The sequence below is a fragment of the Phycodurus eques genome, chromosome 4 (genome assembly GCF_024500275.1).
Source record: "Phycodurus eques isolate BA_2022a chromosome 4, UOR_Pequ_1.1, whole genome shotgun sequence".
NCBI classification, from domain to species: Eukaryota; Metazoa; Chordata; class Actinopteri; order Syngnathiformes; family Syngnathidae; genus Phycodurus; species Phycodurus eques.
The window spans coordinates 26,624,651-26,649,862 of NC_084528.1; the positions used below are offsets into that span (position 1 = coordinate 26,624,651).

Here is a 25,212-nt window from a genome sequence, read left to right on the forward strand (position 1 = left end):
TATTCTTTCTTTAATTGATTGATGAATTGCACTTTTATGGGGAACAAATGGGATTAGCAATGCTGTGCTTTTCAGGAACAACATTTTTGGGGGAGGGAGAGAAGGAGGGGAAAAAAAGTGAGAGGAGAGAAGGAGGGGGGAGAAGAAATGGAGAGGGGTGAGAAGGAGGGGGGGAGAGAGGGAGGGGGGGAAAAGAGGAGGAAGAAGGGGGAAAGGGAGGGGGGAGGGGAAGGGGAAAAGGGGGGGGGGGGGGAGAGGGGAAAGGGAAAAGAAGGAGGGGGGAAGGAAGGAGAAAGAGGAGAGGGGGGAAGAAAAGGAAGGAAAAAAGGAAAGGGTGGAGGAGAGAGGGGAGAGAAAGAAAAAGGGGAGAAGGAAAGGAGAGAAAAGAAAGGGAATGGGGAAGAATGATGGGGAGGGAGGGGGGAGGGGGGGAAGAAGAGGGAAAAAAGGAAGGGGAGGAAAAAGAGGAGATAAAAGAAGAGGGGGGGGGGGGAAAAAGGAAGGGGAGGGGGGAAAGAGGGAGGGAGAAGAAGGGGGGAAAGAAGGGAAAGAGAGGGGGGAAGAGAAGGGGGGGGAAAGAAGGAAAAGGGGAGAGGGGAGGGGGGGGAGAAAGGAGGGAAAGATGAGAGAAAGGGGAAAGGAATATGAAAAAAGGATCAGAAAGAGAGGGGATGGGGGGAGGAAGGAAGAGGGGGAGGGGAAGAGAGAGGATGTGTAACCGCGGAAAAGGGGGGAGAAAATGGAAGAAAGGAGAGGAAGACAAGAGGGAAAAATAGAAAGAGGGGGAGAGTTGGGTGGGAGAAAAAGGCGAAGAGTGAAGAGCGAAGTTGAGGGCGGGGGGGAAAAGAAAGGAGGATGATGGAAGAGGGAAGCCGGGAGAGGGGGAAGAAGGAGGGAGGAGGAAGGGAGCGGATACAGGGAAAACCGAGAGAGAGAGGAAAGAAAAAAGAACAAGGGGGAGGGAGGGTCGTCGATTTTTAAGACATGAGGGCAGTTGGTGTTCGAGAGGAGGATGCAGGAGATAGGCTTACATGGAAAAGGATGACGCGCTGTGGCGACCCCTAAAGGGACAAGCCCAAAGGAAAAGAAGAAGACATGTTGCTGCTGTGTTGTGATGAAGCCTTGTGTGGCGTGACCACAGGAATGATCACATGTCTCACGTGTTTTGTGCCTTGGTGGAAATTACTAATGCTGATTGACTTTATTTTATTTTATTTTTTTAAACAGTCATAAGATGTTTTATATCCATTTAAGTGTACATTTGGGTCAAATGGAACAAATCCACATAATTCTTTTGATACAGCCACGGTCCGTCCATTGAGTATTCTTGCTCTCTTGTCAGACCTTTTTTAATTGCGTGACTTAAAAAAAATATAAACAACCCCCAAAGATGTATTTGTACCAAAAAGCTAATATGCGATCCCTGTCCATGTGGAGCTTGAATTAATTTGACAGGTGAACAATTCTTGCACATAATGCCTTCAATCCCGCCTTTGTACCATTGTCACTTCTTCCAGCGTGATAATTCAGTACATTTAATCAGTATCCAGACTTTCATTCAGTGAAAGGCCATCTTCTCTTGTACAGGTCAGTTGACATGCGATGACTCAAAGGATGAGATGAATCCCAAGCTGTGGGTGGGCCTCAGTGGGGGCAGAGTGGTTGTATTCGATGCCGCCAGCTGCTCCATGCTGCAGGACTCCATCCATCTTGGTGAGTCACAACTGGTGAGTGCAATCATGCTGTCCTGTGTTTGGAAAATTTTTTTTTAAATGTTATGTTCCAACTGGAGGTTGCCTTGCAGAATTTTAACAATTTCCCAACTGAGATTTGTCTGTATGTGCCTGGCGAATGACTGGTGACCGGTGCAGGGCATACTAGGCTCCAGATTACCCGCAAACCTAACGATGACATGCTCTATTGAATTGACGGGGAATAAAGCATTGCAACAAATAGAAAAGCTTAAAATGACAGAATCAGCAACTCAGAAGAAATACATTTTTTCACTTGCTACGCAAAGAACAGGCTTGATAAATCAATGTATCTCTTTTGAACCGTAAATTGCGTCGCACATCATGTGATGTAATGCTCTGTAATGCTCAAACAATTAAGACTAATGAGGTAATGTCAAGTTAGAGACAATGTAGAACTAGCAGAGAGAGTGCAATTCATTGTTTGCATCCTTCAATACCCATCGTCCTCAATTCCCAGCCATTGTGCCACACAGTACATTATCCAATTTCACTTAAGTGGTCTGTAAATTTCAAAAATATATATAATATCTTTGTTCATCTACTGTATCCATATGCCAACGATGTGTGTGGTGTCATCTGCAAATCACCGGCAGAACAATTTCATGTTTGTATAGCCACCTTTTGCCATACAGCAGATCAACAAAACAGGCCCAGATTTCACATTATGTAAACTATGAGTAAATTGAGACAAATAATCATTATGTACTGTAAGTCTACATACTTTGTGACATTTTTCCAAAGGAGCTGCAGGCCCATTCGGACAGCATCCAGACGCTCCGCTCCGCGGAGGACCGCTACGTCCTGAGCGGATCTGCGCGGCGTGACGACAAAATCGCCTTCTGGAAAGTAGAGTCGGACACAGAATGGAGAATAGAGTGGATGAATGAGAGACAAAATAACTTGAGGATACAAGCAAGACACTGCATCTTACATTATCCCCCCTTGTTTCTGATGATAAATTTAGTTTTACATTTACTAATTTGGATGAGCGGAAAATAGCCCAAAATGTGTTTGAATATACGTTTGAAAATCAGATATTCAGTAGGCCTACACTAAATTGGTGTGACAAAGTTTAAAATTTGTCATTTCTTTTTGGAATTCTCACTTGCAATCCTTGTTGGTTTACTTTTTGTGCATGCTTGTTTTTATATGTGCCAATTAATAAACTAAAAAATAAAAATTGTTTGACATTGTTTTGTAATCTGTGTCTCTTTGTGTCACGATCAAATCATACACATTTAGATGGCTTACTATTCATCTGCTTATCTCTTTGTGTGTTAGTGGAAGAACGGTTGGAAAAGTATTTATTAATGGAACAAAAATTTGTATTACAAGGATTCCATCAAAATAACGAAAAATAAAAATAAAATATCCCTCCATGCTTTCGTTTGCTCAGACAAGTTCCGACTCTAATAGCTAGGTGGCGGTAGTTGTTTGTTTTTTGCTTGTTTTCCAACCAGCATTTTGTAGCAGAGGAATACCAACCGGTTGTCTTGTTATTCAAAATATTTTAGTTAAGTACTTACTGTAAACTATCGGGAAAGGAATACCTTAAAATGAGAAAAATAGACATTACAGGAGACCGGAAGTGACATTGACTACCATGGCGTCATTTTCCTGCGACAGGCGACCGCATTCTAAATTTCCATGTGAAGCGCTTCCAATAAGTGTATCATTTTATTTATCTCTGTGTTGCGGATTGTTTGTGACAACCGATGGTGCTGCGATTCGTGCCGGGCTGCTGCCGTTTGCCAAGAGACCCGTGAGAGGAGGGGAGGCGAAACTGCTGATTGAGACGTCTTCTCTCTCCGCGACAAGGTCAGCATTTCACATTACTTGACAGCTAAGACCACCGCCGCCTCGTTGCACGTCCTGTCTCTTACTCGTCAAATGGGGACAGGTGACGCTTACTGCACAGCGACTGCAACAGTTATACAACCGATTGCTGACCAAAACAATGAGTGTTTGTGTTACACAACCGGCGTTTCCTTACGGCGTTTACTATGCTAATGGTTAAAAGGCAAACTGAGAGAGACATGCTGAAGTGGCAAAGTACTTAAGTAGAAGTACATATACTTAGATACAGGGGGGAAATGACTTGCAAAAGTAGGAGTACTTATTCAACTCGTTTACTGCAGGAAAAAAAAACAGTCCAGACCCTGAAATGTCCTTAAGTATAAAATTAATACTGTATCTATTTTTACTGTCCATTATATACAATACCGGCTCTGATAACTTGGTAAACAAACTTTTGTAAACAAAATAATGCTCCTCATTTATTAACTTTAATAGGTCTTGGACACCGTATGCCATCAAACCACTGTTCCAATAGCTTTGCTAATGTGAACTGCCCGTTCCTAATAAAAAGCAAATTTTGCTATTAATAATAATTTTATAATAATAATAATACACCTTACCCTCTAGGTGTGTGTGTGTGCGTGGTGGTGTTGTTTTGGGATTTTTTTTGTTTTGTTTTTCATATTGCTGATGGTTTTGGGGCTGGCACAAGACAACACCATCCATCCATCCATTTTCTGAGCCGCTTCTCCTCACTAGGGTCGCGGGCGTGCTGGAGCCTATCCCAGCTGTCATCGGGCAGGAGGCGGGGTACACCCTGAACTGGTTGCCAGCCAATCGCAGGGCACATACAAACAAACAACCATTCGCACTCACAGTCATGCCTACGGGCAATTTAGAGTCTCCAATTAACGCATGTTTTTGGGATGTAGGAGGAAACCGGAGTGCCCGGAGAAAACCCACGCAGGCACGGGGAGAACATGCAAACTCCACACAGGCGGGGCCGGGGATTGAACCCGGGTCCTCAGAACTGTGAGGCTGACGCTCTAACCAGTCAGTCACCGTGCCGCCACAAGACAACGCATTTGCCGCAAATTATTCTTGAAGCAGATGACACAATTCTCTTAGATAAGGCCATGGATAAGGAATATCTTGTTTCTCCAAATCTGTTGCATCATCATCGTTAATGCTCCCTGATTTATGTTTGTCCGTGTCGCTGCTGTCCCTGTTTTTTTTTTTTTTTTTCCTGCCTTATAACCCCTCAAGCTCTCAACCAATCAAAATCTCAACTGTGGTTCACGATCTCGATTTATTTATTTGATCTCGATTTATTTTTTGTTTTTTAAATAAATATCGTGTCACCATCCATAGAGGTTGAAAAAAGTAATAAGCCAATTTTTACTAAGTAAGGAGCAGAAAGTTATAGAAAGAATATTCCAAAAGGAGAAATTAAAACTATGTCAGAAAAATAAATACTTGAAAAATCTACTAAAATATTGTAACAAAGTATTTGTATTAAATTGTTACTTCCAGCCACTAGAGGCATGTGATCATAACATCGATTTTCACAGTCTGTTTGTACTGTTTTACTGCTGTTTAATGATGTAGACTCACTGTATTGTCCAATGTCAACAGGTTAAATGTGGAATGGTACCCTGGGCTGCTGACTAGTGAGAATATTTTCTCATCTGTCTGCTGCGGCCTGACCTTAGGAGCCCCATGGCCACTCGTTTCTTGGGCAGATATGCCCGTCTACTCTGCAGGGCCTCCTCCCAGGCCTCCGCTGCCCACCTGCCTCCGTCAGCCACTGGCCTGGCTGAGCTGCACAGGACTCGGTGCCGGTCGTGGGTGTCGGAGAGATCAATGAGTGAGAGGAGGGTGGAGGCGAACGGCGACACGTTTTTAAGCATGCCGACTCGCACCCAGCTGGACGAGACGGTGGAAAAGGCTGTGGTGCCCGAGGACATCCTGCGAGCCTGGGAACAACATGGAGGAAATGGAAATCAAGCAGCTTGCACTCTGTTGGCGTGGACTAGGATGGTGCAAAGGACACGGGGGACGTTTCCTCAACAGCTTGCCACGGACTTGAGGCTGCGGGACATGATGGATACTATACCTCAGCAGGTGAGGAAGCAAGTGCCCAGATGTCAAAATCTGTGAGGATGAATTACTGATGTATGTGTCTTCCAGATATCAACAGTGTGGAACAGCACTCTTGTGTCTGTCTTGCGGGCTCTCTGGGTCATTGGCGTCCCCAACACGGATCCATTGTTGGGTTCTGTCCAAACGGAGGTCCTGTGGCGAATCCGCCGGTTAAGTTATAAGCAACTAGGCTTCCTGGCAGAGTGGGGGACCAGCAGGAAGGCCCAGCAGGATGTGGCCATCGTAAACGCAGCGCTAAAACAGCTTGAACTGCGCTGGACTGAAATCTCTGATGCCAAAACTGTCAGTGTGCTAATTTCCAAAGGACAACATGTGTCACCTGTCTTGATGGACAGACTCGAGGACAAGGTATGACAATGGGTTATGTCATCATGTTCATTGTAAATACTTAAACCTGTGGTTTTGAAACACAAAGTAAACACTAACAATACATGTAGAGTATTTTGTTGTCGTGTAAAGGACAACAGCAAGTTCATTTCCAACCCATTGTTATTTCACTACATGAAATCCATTCTTCCGTTTTCTATAGTTTCCAGGTACATTAAATCAGGGTTCCACTGTAATACATTTATACTGTCATACATCCATCCATCCATTTTCTGAGCCGCTTCTCCTCACTGGGGTCGCGGGCGTGCTGGAGCCTATCCCAGCTGTCATCGGGCAGGAGGCGGGGTACACCGTGAACTGGTTGCCACCCAATCGCAGGGCACATACAAACAAACAACCATTCGCACTCACAGTCATGCCTACGGGCAATTTAGAGTCCCCAATTAATGCATGTTTTTGGGATGTGGGAGGAAACCGGAGTGCCCGGAGAAAACCCACGCAGGCACGGGGAGAACATGCAAACTCCACACAGGCGGGGCCGAGGATTGAACCCGGGTCCTCAGAACTGTGAGGCTGACGCTCTAACCAGTCGGCCACCGTGCCGCTACTGTCATACAGTATTAGTTAATATTTAATACTTAATATTCATTTATGTGGAAAAAATAAAAAATATATAATGTAATTCAACAATACAGTGGTGCCTTGAGATACAAGTGACTCAACTTTTTGAGTTTTTCAAGATATGAGCCGTCGTTTGGCCGATATTTTTATTTATTGATATATTTATTTATTTATCTATTTAATTATTTATTTATTTAGTTTTGCGTTGACCTGCAAGCAACAATTTGGAATAGGAGCAAGAAAAACAGAACTATCACACACTCGTAAGTATTCAGACCCTTTGCTGTGACACTCATATATTTAACTCCGGTGCTGTCCATTTCTTCTGATCATCCTTGAGATGGTTCTACACCTTCATTGGAGTCCAACTGTGTTTCATTATACTGATTGGACTTGATTAGGAAAGCCACACCCCTGTCTATGTAAGACCTTACAACTCACAGTGCATGTCAGAGCAAATGAGAATCATGAGGTCAAAGGAACTGCCTGAAGAGCTCAGAGACAGAATTGTGGCAAGGCACAGATCTGGCCAAGGTTATAAAAAAAATGTCTGCTGCACTTAAGCTCCTAAGAGCACAGTGGCCTCCATAATCCTTAAATGGTAGACGTTTGGGACGATCAGAACTCTTCCTAGAGCTTTCCGTACCCACTGTATGTTCTTTAAACTCTGTCAAAAACAACCAATATTATTGCAGTTTACGCAGTCACTTACAGTAGTTGTGAAACTCTTTGTTTCTGTCTGCACAATTGCATTATACTGCCTACACTGGCCCAGTCGAGGACACCAAAAGGCGCTGCAATGAATTAATCATGGTGCACAAACTGTTTAATTCCTTACAAAATAAAATATCAGAGAGTGCTTTCCTTATTAAAAAAAAAACACATGCAAAACCTTTTTTTGGGTCTTTTGGGGAGGCTGGACTGTTGTAATGGTGTTTCCATTCATTTCAATGGAAAATATGATTCGAGATACTAGGTCGAACAACGCAACGCATCTCAAGGCAGCACTGTATTATAAAAATGCACAATCTGTGCAGTTGAGTTAATAAATGCACCAGCAACTACATTTTATGAAAGCAATGCCATACGTATGTACTCTGCTTTCTATTAACCTTTCTTCTGTTTTTTCTTCTGTAAGGCTTTGGAGCTCGCGGAAGGCTGTTCAGCAGAAGAAATTCGCAAAGTGTGCGTGTCTTTAGCGGCACTGGGTCGCAGGTCCGTCCCCCTCCTCAGGGCTCTGTCCTATTACCTCCTTCAGAGACCGTCGTCTGAATTCACCACTCCGCTCATACTCAATATGGCCTTCGCATACGGTAGTAACGCTCTCAGTTTCTGTACTCACACTCTCAGGCCTGAACATCGGCATCATAGTGAGCGTGTAATGTTTGATACCGCTCTTGTATTGGATTAGATTCTAGTGTTTAAGTCTACCTAATGCATTATCTGAGGGATGTCTTTGGCTTTTGTCATTTGTAAGGAATAAGTGGTTGACTCGCTAGCTAACACGCAATGTGCCTTTCCAGGCAAGCTGAGTTTCCACCAATCTCAAGTGTTTCAGCGAATGGCCTCTGAGTTGATGCCCAGAGTCTCTGAACTGACCTCATCTGACGTCACGCGTTTTCGCAAAGTCTATGGGCTTCCTCAAATGGCTTCACATCCCGCTCTTTGAGGCCTTCGCCGAGGTCAGTCCTTGTAACTTCACACCTCGCAGTCTTGAAAAAGGACTCTTTAGGTCATCGTTGTTAAAATTCTTCATGGTTGACCGTGACACCATTCTTTCTGTGAGTAACTTTCTTCTTATTTGGACCTTTTTTTTTTACCAGCACTATGTGGAGCACAGTGAGAAGTACAGCAATCTGCAGCTTTGTAACATGCTCATGACGTTTGCTAGACTGGACTTTCAACCAAGTAAAGGAGAAGAGTTCTATGCAAAGGTACGGGTGACATTATAGCAACTACTTGGTACCACCCTACAATTGGGATGCCCTTAAGAAGGTGTGGCATTAACTTGAATGTGCCAATTAGTGAGCCAACAAGTACTGCTTCTATTTCACCAGCAGATCCCACAGTGGGGAAAAATGCATTTTTTTCCTTGTGGAGGCAGCACTTCATATACTACACTGTTATTTGTAGCGTAGCACATCATCAACCACATCTACCGCCCCACTGTGTCAACAAATTCAGTGAGCAAACGCTAATCTGCGCATCCAACAAAACTGAATGCAGCTCTGTTTACCTTTTGGCTTTGACACAATAGGGTGCTACACCCGTTGGGTGTTTCTGCATGCTACTTCTACATGGGAGTGTTTTCGTGTCGTCTGTTCATCGCTTAAAAGTGGCTCCGGTACTGAGTGCATGGTATAAACTGTCCAGACTTTGAGACAACAAAATTAGCCTTTGCTAAATGGTTAGCGGGTCGCGGGCGTGCTGGAGCCTATCCCAGCTATCATCTTAGGTTAAAAAAAAAATCATACATCTTATTACGTTACACATCTAATAGTGTCACTTCTCTGTCGTTTTTGGCAGTATTTTTCACTGGCCCAATCGTGCATCTTAATACAACAAATGGCCCTGCGGTAAACCAAATGGTTTCAGGTGCCGCAAATATGCTTATAGCAATATTTTTTTATCACCCCGAGGCAGAAATCTGTGCGTCAACCTTTTTTTTTTGTGGTTGAGAGAGACGTTTTTTGTTGTTGTTGTTGTTCTCTCGAGGCAAAGTAGGCAAAGCAAGTGTGTCAGACTGTCAGCATCAGATGTGTACCGGATTGTTTGTGGTTGCCCCGTCAATGACTAAGACCCTCTTTAAAAAACCTACTACATACTGTTGCGTTAAACTCTTGTTTGTACGTGTCATGTTCAGGTTCATCCTGTGCTGGAGAACTCCCTCTCAGGTCTGGAGCCTTTCCTAAAGACAGATGTTGCTTGGTCCCTGTGCGTGCTACAACAGGCCAGGCCTCACTACCTCATCCCGCTCCTCCAGCAGGATCATGTTGCTAAGCTGTCAGGTGAGAAGCACGTCTCAAAAGTGAGCAGTATACATTTCTGGCACAATTATTTAGAATTTATATGTATTTCCCCATTGCAGATGGCAGTCCAGTTCGAGTGGAAAACTACGGATTAAAGCTCCTCCACCTTGCTGCGACGCTGAATTTGGAGCATCCTGAATCTTCCTCATCCCGCCTGGACTCTCTGCTTGTCCCGGCCAGCGCTTCGACTCTTTCCCCACTGCAGACCAGCCTGAGAGAGGCTTTGGCCACTTTGGTGGATGGCAGGACAGAGTTTCATCGCACGGGGGTCAGCACTGTGTTTGGATGGACTATTGGTAAGGGGGCTCATGTGGTTGGATGGAGAGATTTATCACACAGGAAGCAATGTGCACTATCATTGAATTCAGTTCAGTTTCATCAAGCGCATATCTTCTTGATGGTGGCGTATTTCAAATTGTAATTTGCATATGCCCTTGTAGTCTTGGATGATATCAATATGTGTTGTGTGTAAACTGGATCAAATACTCCAAGTTTTACAAGTGCAATGTGATGTCTTTCTGCTCTTCAGAATGTGAAGTGGTAGTAGATAGTGACAACAAGCCTATTGACTTATCCCATCTGAGAGCTCCTCATCTTCCAACTGGAGGCGGAGAACAGCCTTTACCTGAAGGGGCACGACGGTAAATTAGGGGGGGGGGGGAACAAAAAAACAGCCCAAATCTAATCTAGTTAGATTTCCATCCATGTTCTTTTTGTAGTCTTAATTTTCTAAAGTGCTCTCGATGTTGTGTTCAGGATAGCTTTTGTAGCGTGGGAATTCCCCAATTTTGGCTCCAAGAGTAAAGACCTTCTGGGACGGTTCACCATGATGAAGCGACACTTGCAGCTCTCCGGTTTAATCGTAGTGGAAGTAAGTGCGATTGTGATAATGATCGTGGTTGCTTCATATCTAACCAATGTACAGGTGCGTTTCAATAAATTAGTATACTGTGGAAAACTGTCTTTCAGTATTATACTGACTGTAGTTCGATTCAAAATGTGAAACTCATAGCTTTAGTACACGGTTAATTTTTTCCTGATTTTATTCTTATAATTTTGATAATTGTGTAGCTTGCAACTAACACAACATTCACCATCTTAAGAAATTCTCTTCCTCTAAAAAGTATCTTTGTGTGTTTAATGAATCTGTATAGTACATATAGTATCACTTTTGGAATTGAAATTACACACTTGAATGACACATGATTGAGTGAACAGGGAAATGAGGAGATTACATTGGTAACGGTGAGTTCGATTTTTGACATTCTAATTTTAACGGTAATACAAGTATAAAAAGGAGTATTCAGCAATGTACTCAACATTATGATGATGTGGTGGAAACTGTGCAGAGGGAGGTTTGCAGCGACTTTCATTCTCCGTCATTAGGTAGGTTAACTTCTGGTCGCTTTACGCAGGACATGGATGTATAGACCACTTTCCTTCATTTCAATACGTTAATTTCTATGGTCATCATCGCACCTTTCCGAGTAGCCTTTACAAAATGCTTTAATGTGCCTTTCTGTTTCAGGTTCCTTATTACGAGTGGTTGGAGCTGAAGACGGAGCGTCAGAAGTTGGCGTATTTAAAGGACAAGCTAGGCAAAGCTGTGGCCGAGGACATGGCCAAGTGAACTGGCTCGTCTTGATCGCAGTTGCAAACTCAGCTAAATCAGAAGCGGGGAATACAGTACACACAAACAGTGCATAATTGCGGAGGAGTGCTCTTGCACCAAAAAACTATAAAAATATATCATATATTGACTGTCGTTCCCGTGGCAACGCGTGGGGTTTTCCCTGTTTCCATGGAGGTAGTGAGCAAGAGTTCTGGAGTCAGAGGCCCAGCAACGAGGGCTTCACTGCAAGTTGCAGCATCTGTGAGGAACGCGATATCGATACGGAACATTTGGCTAAGATGTGCTAAATCGGAGCATTCAAATTGATGCTGATAATTTAATGAATGTGTGTGAGTCATCATGTGATGGAATAAAAAGGATTTATTATTAAATGATTCTGTCTTCATGTGGTTTTCCAGAGTCATCACTTCATTTTCAGACAGAGGATGTTTGAGTCAAAATAAAACTCGTACAAGCCGCTAACGACTATTCTACATGTTCTGATCCAGTCGCGACTGATAGCCACTGGCCCAGGTAGAACATCCAGTTTTGAAGTCTTGCACCAGTGCAAATCCATTAAATCTAAAATGAAGGAACGCACGTTGAAAAGCAAAAAAAGCATTTTGGAGAGGTCCACCAAAGCCAAACAATCGGTATTTGGATCAAATATTACACCATACTCAATATCCATGTCATTACGTATTGTGCACTTGACTAAGAATATAAGGATCACGTTGCTTTAATTGACAAATTATGATGCAGTGATGGGCAGTCTCGAAGAATTTCTAATGCCAGCCGAGATAAATAGTTTTATCTTTTTGAGAGTTGCACAAAAATGCAAAACTGCTCCTATTTTTTAATGTCAGGGGTGGTCAAAGTGGCCCAAGGGCACAGAGCATTTACATTATTAACAGTTATGTAGTAATTTATTTTTTACCCTATAAATGGTTAATTAAAATGTATTTAATCTTTTTTTTTATTAGTTTTATTTCATTAGAGCATCGGTTAACTCATTCACTGCCATTGATGTCTTTGGAAGCCAAATATCCATTTTAACTGGGAGGGATGGCAGTGAATTGACTTATTTAAAATGTGAAAATATAAGTAAAATAAATGATTTTACATAAACATTTAATGATTATTTCTTTTTGTTTATCTCTTTTATGAATGACCTGGCCCATCTGCTCATTTTAAAAATTAAATGTGAGTCGTGAGTGCAAAGGTTTGCCCACCGCTGCTCTTTATGTATGCTAGCAGTCACAATAATGCGGGAGCCAGCGTCCAAACCTTGAACAAAATGCCATAAAGGTTGCTCAGCAAAATAATCAAGTCTCATTAATAATTGTGAGCGTGAAATGAAACTGTCATATGAATGACATTGAGAAAAATGAAAATGACTTCAGGTGAGGTTTTCTCCATATTGCTATCCATAAGTGCAGCAAAGAAATCATAACAACCGCCAGTGAGGAAGATAAATATTTTCCTACTGAAAAAGGTTTCAACATAAACGATTGCATTTAATTGTACTGTGTGCTGAGTATGTGAGGCTATTGGACGCAATTGTAAGGTCAGCATGACTTCTGCTCTGCTCTGTAACACTAACACTGTCGTGGGAAGTTTTTCGGTTGCCATAGAAACTGATCATGCGGCTGGACGTTGCAGCCAACTCCATCTTTCCCTTTCCATTAGCGCCTATGCATTCTGGCCTTGTTATCTTGGCAAAGTATAAAAAAAATAGGAGGCAGATAATATAAGTTGGGGGAAGATAAGCTGATGCTCTCACTGCCCGTGGAGGCCTCATGAGGGATGCAATCCATGCAGAAGCCATTTAATTAGATACACTGCATTCAGGTTTCTTTATTTCTCTTCCTCCTCGGTTTGTTTAATATTTCACTCGTCCGTCGTTGCCTTGTTTTTGCAGTACCATCCTTCACAGTTGAGGGCAGCACTGAGAGCGATGTAGGAAATCTGCTGACATCATCTCCCAAGATCCAGTCAGAGCTTGGATATGGGAGGGGAGGGGAGGAAGAGCTGGGCATGCAGAGACTGCAGATCCGACATGCATATAAAACACAAACATAAGACATGGGTCGAGTTTGTGCAGATCATCCCTGAAAAAGACGGAAGCAGCGTCGCTGTGCTGAAACACAACAGAAGACAAATCCTATAGTCAGTCATCCACTGACAAACACGTGCTGCAGGGAAGATGCGACTGTTGGGTTGCTAGTAAGCACTCCCCTTCCACCCTCCCCTCCTCTTTCTCTTTCTCCATCCCCATCCTTCCCTCTCTTCCTCCACCCTTGTTCACCTTGTCTGCTCTGGCTTTTTATTGTTGCGTCAGAGCCAAAGCGAGGCAGCTAGGAGAGAAAGAAGCATGCCGGGGGAGAGCGCTCACAGATCTGTGCCCGCCAACGACCATCCAGGGCGGGGAGAGGACGACATCGGGCTCCCCGAACCAGGTAGGACCTCTGGGGCACGTTACTATGGGAGGCTCCGATGTAGAAGAGAATGTCCACTATCTATTAATAAGAGCTTCAACTGTGCAGTGATGGACTTGAATGTCATCTTGCATGTCACTACTCCCCCACCCCAGGGTGAAAAAAAAAAAAAACAGCCTTCGGTTAGCGTCTTAGGAACTCCCTGCTCTTATCCCTGTGACTTGCAAAGCGTGTGCGACTGTCATGTTATTCTTGCTTCTTTCCCCCATCCCCCGCCCTAAAATATGAGCTCGCCCTCTGCTCCAGTGCCTCCATGTCTTCATGCGCATGATGCAACCCTCATCCTTGTCCCTCATGCAGTTTTGGGAACTGTCACACGGGCCTACTAAATGTGACTCTGCCCTCCCTGACTGCCTTAGCTGGATCATGACACAGCAGCATGGCAGAAATCATACATCACACAACAACGGTCTCGACCGTTTGAATGTTAAAACTTTGTGGTGTGAAAGGTTGAGGTACTGTTGATAGCAAACAAATGTGGATATTTTGCTTTATTGGGAGTTCTCCCCCACAAATGGTATGTGCGTGTTTAGAGTTGCTATACTGAAATTTCGAGAAAATAAATGTCTCACATCATATCATAGCAACACAGCCCGCAAGGGCTGGTGGGAGCAGCATTAGGATGACATTAAAGCAATCTGATTGGATGCAGGCAATCCAAATGTACTTAATTAGTTATTATTTATTCACTGCAAATAATTTGTTCCTCTATCTATGCCAGCTACATATAGTGACAGGCAGAAAAATTCTCTTCCACTAGAAAGTACAATCAGCTTGTGTAGCCACCTGTTGTCGTTAATGCAACAGATTTTACACCGAGTGAGTAAATTAAGACAAGATTGTCATTACTTTAGTTTTGTGACATTTTTGTTTGGTGGTGTGTGAGGAGAGTTTTTAATGTAAAATAATCCTTGGCCCAATAAAGGTCAGCGTGTTACACGGTCATCCACTGATTGTACAACCCCAATTCCAATGAAGTTGGGACATTGTGTTAAACATAAATAAAAACAGAATGCAATGATTTGCAAATCATGTTCAACCTATATTTAATTGATTAGACTACGAAGACAAGATATTTAATGTTCAAACTGATAAACTTTATTGTTTTTAGCACATAATCATTCACTGAGAATTTTATGGCTGCAACACGTTCCAAAAAAGCTGGGACAGGTGGCAAAAAAGACTGAGAAAGTTGAGGAATGCCAACAGGTGAACAGGCTTATTGGGAACAGGTGGGTGCCATGATTGGGTATAAAAGGAGCATCCCTGAATTGCTCAGTCATTCACAAGCAGAGATGGGGCGAGGTTCACCTCTTTGTGAACAAGTGTGTGGGAAAATAGTCAAACAGTTTAAGGACAATGTTCCTCAACGTACAATTGCAAGGAATTTAGGGATTTCATCATCTACGGTCCATAATATCATCAAAAGGTTTAGAGAATCTGGAGAAATCACTGCATGTAAGGGGCAAGGCCAAAAACCAACATTGAATGCCCGTGACCTTCGATCCCTCAGGCGGCACTGCATCAAAAACCGACATCAATGTGTAAAGGATATCACCACATGGGCTCAGGAACACTTCAGAAAAACAATGTCAGTAAATACAGTTCGGCGCTTCATCCGTAAGTGCAACTTGAAACTCTACTATGCAAAGCAAAAGCCATTTATCAACAACACCCAGAAACGCCGCTGGCTTCTCTGGGCCCGAGCTCATCTAAGATGGACTGATGAAAAGTGGAAAAGTGTTCTGTGGTCCGATGAGTCCACATGTCAAATTGTTTTTGGAAATTGTGGATGTCCTCCGGGCCAAAAAGGAAAAGAACCATCCGGACTGTTATGGACGCAAAGTTCAAAAGCCAGCATCTGTGATGGTATGGGGCTGTGTTAGTGCCAATGGCATGGGTAACTTACACATCTGTGAAGGCACCATTAATGCTGAAACGTACATACACGTTTTGGAGAAACATATGCTGCCATCCAAGCAACGTCTTTTTCATGGACGCCCCTGCTTATTTCAGCAAGACAATGCCAAACCACATTCTGCACGTGTTTCAACAGCGTGGCTTCGTAGTAAAAGAGTGGGGGTACTAGACTGGCCTGCCTGCATTTCTCAGTGTCACTGTTTCTATTTCACTGGTGCTTTTATTGTATTTGAAGATAGACTTGGTACGGGTGTCATTTTAGGTCAAACATTTCCACACACTTGCAGCATCCAAACGGCCGTATTGACTACTGATGTCAGTCTCGCTTTCAGTATTGTAAAGTGACACGCGTCGCAATGTTGCTGTGTGTTGTATCACCCAAGTTCTCATTAATAGTACACATAGTTGTTGTCCGTGCACTATTAGAGATAACATTTGGGCGACAAAGATCTAGTGTGACTTCGTGCCGATGCCCTCATTACTCGGTGATTGAACTAATCACTATTCTCTTCCACAACCAGCTTATTTTTGTACTCCAGACATTTTGCTGCTCTATACAGCGTTATAGTAAGGCGACGGCAGCAGACGAACGAGTTGAAGGTCCTCTAAACTGGCCGACTGGAAGGCGAGATGCCAAAAACATTTGATTAGCAATTAGTAGACGTTGAGCTTTAGACGTCGAGTCTGAGTAGGTAGTAAAGTCAACTAGTCGACTAGCCAACTCATCCATCATTCAAGAAGTAGCCGGTTAACAAACAGATGGACATGGTGGATATGAATTATTATTGCTAAAACAAGAACCCCAATACTGCAGTGGCCCAGGACATGTGCACAGTACTTTACAGGTATAGCACATCATATCATAGCAATCCCCCAGAAGGCAGATACCATACATACTGTGTATGACCCCCAAGGGGGCTGTGAACAGTATAGGGATGACATCAGTGCTTGTCCATGATCTCACCTTTTCTTACAGAAAAAAGGTCCAGAGCTAATAAGAGACATGAAAAAAGAACATTAATCTCCAATGAGGCCCACATGATGTTGAGTCATTTTGCTCTTGAGCTTGAATCAGTTGAGCTGTGGCGCTGCCGTTAAGAGCAATAAAACATGTCTGAAAGTGTAACTGATGGAAAATGTATGTACAATCACAGATTAATTTCTGTTAAATCTCCCATATGTGACTTGCTTAATACTGACTAATGACTGATTAAACAGTTGAGTATGTTTTTGGTTGGGGGGATAGTAACTGTTTGATTAAGTCAGACAAGAAAATTTTCCTGGTACAAGAAAAAACAATGTAATCAAAGAGAGTGCCATGTTTAGTAAATATAGTGGGATTTGACTTACACAGGCATAAAATTAAAGCTAAGAGAAGTATTCTTTGAAAAAATGTGTACTCTGTTTTTATCGTGTAGTTGTTGTTCCTTCTTGCAAGAATATTGAGTCATCTTTAAGGTTATCCAGGTCTCCTAGACAGTATATCTAAGTAATTTGATCTGTAACAGTAACAACGATGAGACTCTATGAAAAAAAATTTTTAAGGTCAGTGGAATTATGTATTAGAAATTCTTGATTGTCTGCATACACACACGTAAGAAATCATCATATTTATTACGTTTGAAAGCATCAGACAGTTAAGGAGTGAAACTCAATGGTTGTTTTCTTCTTTTTTTTCCGTCGAAGCACTAGCTGACTCCCCTCAGGCCTGTCGAGGAGGCGCTGCAGCCTCAGCGATGCTGCTCCACTTATTGTTTCACTGCCTTCCCCCAAAGGAGCAGCACACAGCTATTTAAGAGACTGCAGCTGAGATATGGCAGCTAACATTTGGGATAGAGTAACCTAGTTGCCTTTTAGTCAGTTGTGCAGGGAAGAACAAAGGCATTCATTCTGTCCTGTGTTAGGCTGCGTTGTGTGCATGCTTAGCAGGGTATCACTCTCATTAGAGCCAAGTCTCCAAGGCATGACTCAGTTCGCACACAAACACACTTCTGAGCTTATTGTTGGGGTGGAGATCAAGCAGAGATGCTAAGTGCTGATGCTTGCACCCGCCACAGCCATGAGCAGTGCTCAGGAAGCAGGGTGACAATGATAACTGGCAGAGTAACAGTGTGTGTGTGTGTGTCAATGTGCGCATGTGTGTTGGTGGCTGGCACAGAGCTGTGCCACTTGTGTCAAAATGGCCAATCAGCATGCGGATTGAGGTCACGGTGGCAACGGCCTTTGTTTAAAATGAAGCCTCTGTTCCCTCTGTGTTACTTTCCATGTATACTGCACTTGTGCATGGTGATATTCAAAGAAAGACACAACAAGAGGGAACGGAAATGTGAGTCCAGATCTGTTTCATTTAGCAAGTGTCTAACAATGGGCTCATCAGTTAAAAATTATCATCAAAGATCAAATCTCTTCTCTACAAAGATTCGTGTGTGTCATGTGTTATCTTTAATGTTATGTGTCAGGAGAAAAGTGGAGAGATTTGTTAACAGCAGTGTAAAATGCTTTTGTTTTCCAGGCAAAAGCAGACATCCATCCGCGGCGTCTACACCCAGTGACAGTGGCTCTTCGCCTTCTGACAGTGGTTCCAGTCCTTCTCCCAGCACTCCTCAGAAGCTACTACAATCACACACGTCCCCATTTGGACCCAGACTATTTCATGCAACACCTAACTCCACTGGGACTCCAAGACCTCAACCTGAAGGGTCTGACCATCGACACAAAAACCTGCCGAGATTGTCCGGAAAGTTAGGCGGTCATGGACCTTGTGGCCGCCTTGTCCCTGTAAAAATGGAGAGAATCAAAGTCTGTGTTAGGCTTGTAAGATATATTTTTCTTATCCCTGTTGCAGATGCAGGACATTAATATGTGTGTATCACCCCCAGGTCCTGACTGGTTCTGAGGTGGAGAGTGATTATCCAGAGCCAAAGACCATGGACACAAGGGTGGTGATGGGTCAGGAGACACTCCTCAAACCGTCAGAGATCCTGAAAAGGACACGATTAGATGGACACTGTGGCCAGGCTAGCCCATCATCAGTTATCCAAAGCTTTGCTGAAGCTCAGACAAAGGCAAACAAGACCCAGATGGAAACAAACGATGACGAGTGCAAAATTAAAAACCTGGAAAAAGAAGATAAACAAACAGAACATGCTCCACCCTCAACTATTTACGTTTCCCCTGTGAACAGTCTTGCAATACCCTACTCCTTGTCCTCCTCATGTCTGGAGCCTGTCACAAATGATGAGAATTTGATGTCAAAGGAAGAGGCTCAAAGCCTTGCTAATGTTGAAGTGCCTTCCCAATCTGTCCATGAGCAAGCCTGTCCGGTGAGTCTGTCCTTTTCTGAGCCGACTTATTCTGTCGATCCACTTCGAGTGGGCCTTCCCTCATCCCTCGACCCTGACTTGTATTATACTGCCCCTTCCACTCCAATCAAGATGGCGTCACGCTCCTCACATCTCAAACATCATTCATATCCTGGATCTCCTGCTTTCTCCCCCTCGCCAGGCTTACCCTCAGACAGCGACGACCTCTGCTCCCCTGTGACCTCCCCCTCTGGCTCTTATATGACAGCTGAGGGAGGAAGCTGGACCTCCTCCTATGCATCTTCTGCCTCCCCCTTCCACTTCTCCCAACCTGCTGCTCGCCGAAGACACACAGGAGGCTCGTGCTTGTTTTGTTGGCTCCTTGTCGGAAATCGGAGATGAAGTTGGCGAGGACAAGGTGCGAACAAGTCCAGAGCGTGAGAATGAGACGGTAAGGGAATTATATATGCACTCTTCTGAGGATATCATTAACCCACGGCTTGGGATAACAGGTACAACAATACTTGAAGAGGAAGATGCTCAAAATGATGAAGATGACACCAGGATTTCCAGAGAAAGTTGTCGTCCTTGTTGGGTGACTGAGCATAAACCTCCACCAAGGAGCAGTAGCAGCCACACCAGTGACTCCCAGGAATATGGTGGAGAGTCTGAGAGTTCTCTCTGTCAGCTAGAGGAGGCTAGTGCAAGGATTGAGGATCACTGCAGACCCATGCATACGCTTCTCAAACTGCAACTGGACCCATGTATATCCGAGGTAGATTACAGACACACAGCTGATCAGCGAGAGAAAACCTCCACAGATGTCACTCCTGATATAGCCTCATCTAACCCTAGTCCTGACTCACCTGTCGATCAACTTTATTCGTTCTGTCCTGGAACCTTTGGTAGGCCTGGCCCCAGTTCTTTTATGTTTTCTCAGACAGCTAGTGCTGAGGATTTACCAGAAGAAGAAAGGATGATCCCTGTCTCTCTCCTCCCATTTCCTCCTCACACGAGCCTTATTTTTAAAGCAGATTCCTTTGAAATCACTCTCTTTCCCACTGAAGATGACAATGAAGTAGTCATGGACAGAAATGAAGGCAAGGATGTCGATGCATATGCAGCAGGGGAGGAGGAAGCGGATGTTGAAGATGGTGATGAAGAAGATGACGATGACTATGTTGATGATGATGCCAGTGTTAATAAAACTGTGGACGGTGGGCATGATGATGTTGGCGATGATGATGATTATAATTATGATGATGACACTGACAACAGTGATGAGCCGGTTAAGGAAGCTAAGGTGGAGGTGAAAGTGGCTGAAGAGGAGGAAGAAGATGAAGAAGAGCAAGATGATGAAGAGGGCAAGTGTATCAGGAAAGTAGTGGAGGGTGCTACCGATGAGGACAGCTCAGCCTCCTTTCTTCATACACTCTCAGAGACATCTATAAATGAGGGTCTGGATGACTTCTTCTGCTTCCAAGACGATACAGATGACTCATTAGATTCTGCTTCCTATAATGGAGAGGAAGATGAACGCCTGTACAGTACTGAGAGGCATGCACAGTCACTAGAACCAACACTCGATTCTACTGAAATACCATCAAAATCTGAAACTGGATCTGCCACTGCAATTGATATAACTGAATCTTTGCACACGCAGCAAAGTCCAGATCCAACAGTGAATCACTCTGAAACAACTTGTCCTTCTGCAGACGTGTCCACTGAGTCCAAATGCAATGAAATCAAACACAAATCTGCAGAAGCACCAGGATGTTGCAGTCCGTTAGAAAAAACAAAACCGCCAGAAGTGGATGAGATCTCGGGAAAATCATTTACAGCTTCCGATCAGTGCGAATCTTCTATCAAAAACAGTGCGAATTCAATTGAGATGATAAAAGATTTTGTCTCTTTAGAGGAATCTAAACACAGCCCTTGTGATACCTCTCACAACAACACTGCTGCCCAATCCTACCCCTCACCTTCTCCTGGGAGACTAGAGACTACATACCCTTGTAGTCCAGTTCTTCAAAATGAATCAGCAGATGAGGATGATATGAATGATGTTAGTGTAGAACAGCCCAATGAAGGCACAGAAGATCCCACTCCAGAAAGGGATTCTTATAAATTGCTCATTAAGCATAGTCATTATCAATCAGGAAGTCATGTCGTTGCAGGAACAAGTAGAATTGTATCATCACGGTGGTCCTCCAATAGATCTGATAAACCTGAGAGAGAAGACCAGACCAGGAATAATAAAAACAGCAGAGTAGACATTACAAGCATAGACTGTAGAGCCACTGATTTGGGTTTCCCTAGTTTGGGTATGACCACTGCTACTAATGACTTGAATAAAGGTGTCCTTCCTCTCTCCTATCCTAAAGAGCCCAGTCCCAACCCCAGTAATATCCCAATCTCTCCATCTCCGGGGGTTATTTTAGGACTTGCCGACAACCTGACCTTGACTCCTGAACATTGCCCTGGTGACTCGGGTCAGGAGAACTTGAGTACTGACGAGAGGGCACTTGGAGCATCAGGATCCCCTCACTCTCCTCTAGCAATCTCACCCAAAAGAGAAAATTCAGAAACAGATACAAGAAGGGAAATTGATCCTGGACCCAGGATTTGGTGTGATGATAAGACTGGATTACATTCAGGATCCATGTCTGAATTTGGAGTATGGGGAGCAGGAGATTCTCTTTCCTTGTCTCTGGGGAAGAAGTATGAGTTAGAGGCAGAGAGTGTACTTATGTGTGACACACGAGGCCGGGGGACAGAGACTACTGTGATTCCTAACATGAATAGTGAAGGGTACAAAAAATATGACATTGATTTTGGTTATGTTCTGGAGACAAAAGATAACAACAGAATGGATGGAAAGAGGCATCGGAAAGAAGATAAAGAACTGATAGTAGAGGGGACTTCTGAGTCTGATTTGGTTTGCTGGAAATCAATTGAAGAGATTTTGGAGGCAGATGGGGGAGAGAGGAGATTTCCTAACGATGATGTCAGTAATCTAAATCACAACAATGATGGAGATTACACAGACACACAAATACAAGTAACGTGGATGGATTCCAACAATAATAATGACTCTACCTTTGATTCACTGGAAATAGCAATGCGTGAAGGACTGAATGCTCTGTCAGAGGAAGTGAGACCCGAATTTGTGAGTGTCAAGGTCAGAGAATCAGTTTCTAATATTCCACTTGAAGAGATGCCATTCAGGGTTTCTGTCACGCCCCATGATGAACAAGAACGAGCAGGCGGTTCTGTAGCCCAAACATCACACACGACACAGACACCATCCTCAGAAGAATGTTATTGTAGCTTGCCATTAAATAACACCAGCGAGGGAAAATCTGCAACAAGTCAACATCTCAACAGCATAGCAGAAAGAAGTCCAGACGATCCGACAATCACCCAAGATAGTAACATTGCAATTTATTTACTTGATGGATCATTTGGTTCCTTTAATCCTAGATGTAAATCGAATGCACCTGCACCCATTCAAGGTGCAAATAATGGTTTGCCATCAGAATCAGATGAGGTGCTGGTGCAGCCTGAAACAAGTGATGCCAGTCCTGTGACTGATAGACTTGTTGATGAACCAAAGACTAAAGATGCCTTTAAGGGACAGCAGTGTGTGGGTTTGAACTCAGGGATGGATGAGGAAGAAAATGCCAAGAAATTTAAAAAGGGATGCGCAAAGAACTATAGAAAGAAAAAAGAAACTCCGTCTTCCCCACAAACTACCTTGGAGGGTTTTCCACATGACACTGCTAAGGATGCACTTTCCACAGAGAAAGCTGGCGCTATGAAGAAAGGGCGAAGACGGAAACAACACAAGGCCTCTAAGGCGGTGACTAATTTGGACTCCAGCCCTGAAATTGCTGATGATGAAAAGAAACCTCTAGCTCCCAAACACATTTCAACAGATGGAAGCTCAGTGGCGATGGGTGGCCTTTCAAAAAGGAATAAAGGCAAAAAGGCTAACAGAAAAATGTCATCAGACGAGTGTCAGCAGAAGAAAGACAAATCTGGATCACACGTTCAATTAGAAAACTCTGAGAAGCCTACTCCAGAGAACCTCAATGCTGTAGTAGAACCAAACCACGAATCACACCAGGAACAAGAAGGGCTTGACAACAGAGCAGAAATGCTTGAAAACAGAGAGGAAGTGCTTGATAACAGACCACCATCAAATAGCGAGAGAGGAATCCGAGTGGATATTAATGACAACAACATAGACGATGATCGGAACTCACAGGCTAACACGCTATCCACTCCATCATCTTCTTCAGCATCTCCTGTGTCCTCTTCCTCACCCATCTGTCAAGCTTCGACAGAGCCGGAGCCTGACCTTGCCACACCTGTGCAACCTGGACTTTCATCCCACAAACTGCCTTCCCAAGCAACATCCCATACAACCGCCACAATTTACTCCACGTCTGCCATTTCCCAGCAAGCAGTTTTTTCCCAGTTTCTTCCAAATGTGGAAGAGGCCACCATCACAACATCTGACCCGAGTGTTGCATTACCCTCGCCATCTTTTGGGATGTCCAAGCAAACCCAGGAGTCATCTTCCATTCCTTCATGCCATACCACCAAACAAGGCTGTGCAAAGGATGTGGCCAAAGGTAAGAATTACATGTTTTGTAAATAATAACCTATATTCCCAGCTCAATTTATGATCAAGTATTGAGTAGTATGTTCCCTATAAGATTCCAGTCTCGTCAAGAGAGGTACAGACAGTGAGGAGGATTGTGGAATTGCGAGGCCTGTTCAAAGGTCTGTGCTCAAAGAAGCAACAGGAAACAGAAGTGGATCCAATGCAAGAACTGCTCCATCCAATCAAAACAAAAGCCACCCATTCTCTTCTCATCAGCTAAACGACAAAGAGTCGGGCTGTGCAGTCAACCACGGCCAAGCAAATTCTGAAGACTTCAAAAACAGTCGTGAGTCTCCTCCACCACCGTTTCATTTGATTGCATCATTCTATTTGTAGTGTTACTGTACATCACAAAATCTCTCAAGAACTTCAATAATAAGACATTAAGATTTCTTTATCACTCCCCAATGACGCCTTGCCCATGACTCTCTATGCTCCTTATTACTTTTGCCAAAGATGTTAGGTTTAAATCAGACAGTTTTTTGGATACTTTGATTTATTGGCTGAGATTATTTTTTGTTGGGTTAGTAGCGTTTAAAGGGTGTTCAAATAATCAATTCCTATCCCTAATATTTTAAAATTTTAATATATTGCTCATTTTCACATCTTTTGTAATTTTAACCAAATTCACAGTTTTATCAAGAACTGATCCACGTCATGTATCTTGCAGAAAATAAAACTTGACTTCATTTTATTTAACATGATCAGATGCTCGTATATGTGTCAAATCTCATCAGATCGGCTTATTTTGCGCAATGTACGCCTTCTTAATACTTGAAAGGTGCCCAAGCTTTGTAGCCGCTATTTCAACTTGAGCCTTGGGGACACATTTTAGGTTCTCGTCAACATTGTAATGAATAATTGCAGAAATAACAAAATCCCCCAAAACAAAAGTCTCCTAATTTACTATACGTGTGTTGTGTGTGTGTGTGTTGTGTGTGTGTGTGCTTGTCTAGTTTCTCTTGTGGCTTCTTGTAACGAGTCTGAGAGCGAGGGCTCAGTCCCTGAGCTGGTGGAGGAGCCAGTGAGATCTCCTAAACCAAAGGTGAGTCTGGATGCCATCTTTCATTCTGTTGATTCTACTGTGCAAAGAGGTATTAATTTAGTAATGTGTTTATTATTGAGTCGGTAGTTTGCTGGTTAGTCTTGAGGTACATTGTGTCATAGTGGAAGCTGTTTCTACTATTTTGACTCTTACGTAAAGTAAGCAAAATATTAGAAACATCACTCAGTCGCATGGCAGTGTCTAACTATGGCAATCAAAACTGAACATAGTTATCTTCGTAAAGACGTATTTTTTTCATACAGCTCTTGTATTGAATCCGATTAGATTGTCCAATATGGTTGGTCGGTGTACTCGTGCAATCATATTTGTCACTATTGGCTATAATTAAGTCATCAGTGGGATATTTGATCGTGGATCTTAAAGAAAGTTCTACTTTTGCTCTTTCCATATAATACTTGATAACATAATCTGCCCTAGGTTGAGCACTTTAAAGTGATCATATGAAAGGGGA

At 43.3% G+C, this 25,212-nt stretch overlaps 3 protein-coding genes across 3 annotated transcripts in view; 2 read left to right on the plus strand and 1 right to left on the minus strand.

Moving 5' to 3' along the window:
* Positions 1 to 1,261: 1,261 nt before the first annotated feature.
* Positions 1,262 to 25,212, minus strand: part of glipr2l (GLI pathogenesis-related 2, like) — a 31,735-nt gene continuing 7,784 nt past the window's right edge. The window contains exons 6-7 of the mRNA XM_061674881.1: positions 2,476 to 2,590; positions 1,262 to 1,747 (exon numbers count right to left, since the gene is read on the minus strand). Coding sequence (XP_061530865.1) covers positions 1,589 to 1,747; positions 2,476 to 2,590 — 274 coding nt within the window. The 3' untranslated portion in view covers positions 1,262 to 1,588. The remainder of the gene's footprint in view (positions 1,748 to 2,475; positions 2,591 to 25,212) is intronic.
* tbrg4 (transforming growth factor beta regulator 4) lies at positions 3,214 to 11,695 on the plus strand. The gene is given in 12 exon segments (XM_061675758.1): positions 3,214 to 3,572; positions 5,187 to 5,675; positions 5,742 to 6,062; positions 7,801 to 7,975; positions 8,186 to 8,280; positions 8,282 to 8,344; positions 8,486 to 8,596; positions 9,526 to 9,670; positions 9,751 to 9,987; positions 10,221 to 10,332; positions 10,448 to 10,562; positions 11,220 to 11,695. Coding segments are annotated over 11 exon segments (1,881 nt in total). The 5' UTR covers positions 3,214 to 3,572; positions 5,187 to 5,270; the 3' UTR covers positions 11,322 to 11,695.
* nacad (NAC alpha domain containing) lies at positions 13,325 to 22,930 on the plus strand. The gene is made up of 4 exons (XM_061674880.1): positions 13,325 to 13,529; positions 13,645 to 13,762; positions 18,234 to 18,520; positions 18,601 to 22,930. The coding sequence occupies exons 2-4, from the start codon at positions 13,678 to 13,680 to the stop codon at positions 19,423 to 19,425; spliced, it is 1,197 nt and encodes a 398-aa protein (XP_061530864.1). The 5' UTR covers positions 13,325 to 13,529; positions 13,645 to 13,677; the 3' UTR covers positions 19,426 to 22,930.

Bases quoted from the DNA above. Each gene is read 5' to 3' on its own strand.
- nacad (XM_061674880.1), top strand. From the start codon at position 13,678: ATGCCGGGGGAGAGCGCTCACAGATCTGTGCCCGCCAACGACCATCCA. The intron at 13,763-18,233 runs GTAGGACCTCTG...TTTGTTTTCCAG, and splicing joins CATCGGGCTCCCCGAACCAG to GCAAAAGCAGACATCCATCC. The intron at 18,521-18,600 runs GTCTGTGTTAGG...TATCACCCCCAG, and splicing joins TAAAAATGGAGAGAATCAAA to GTCCTGACTGGTTCTGAGGT.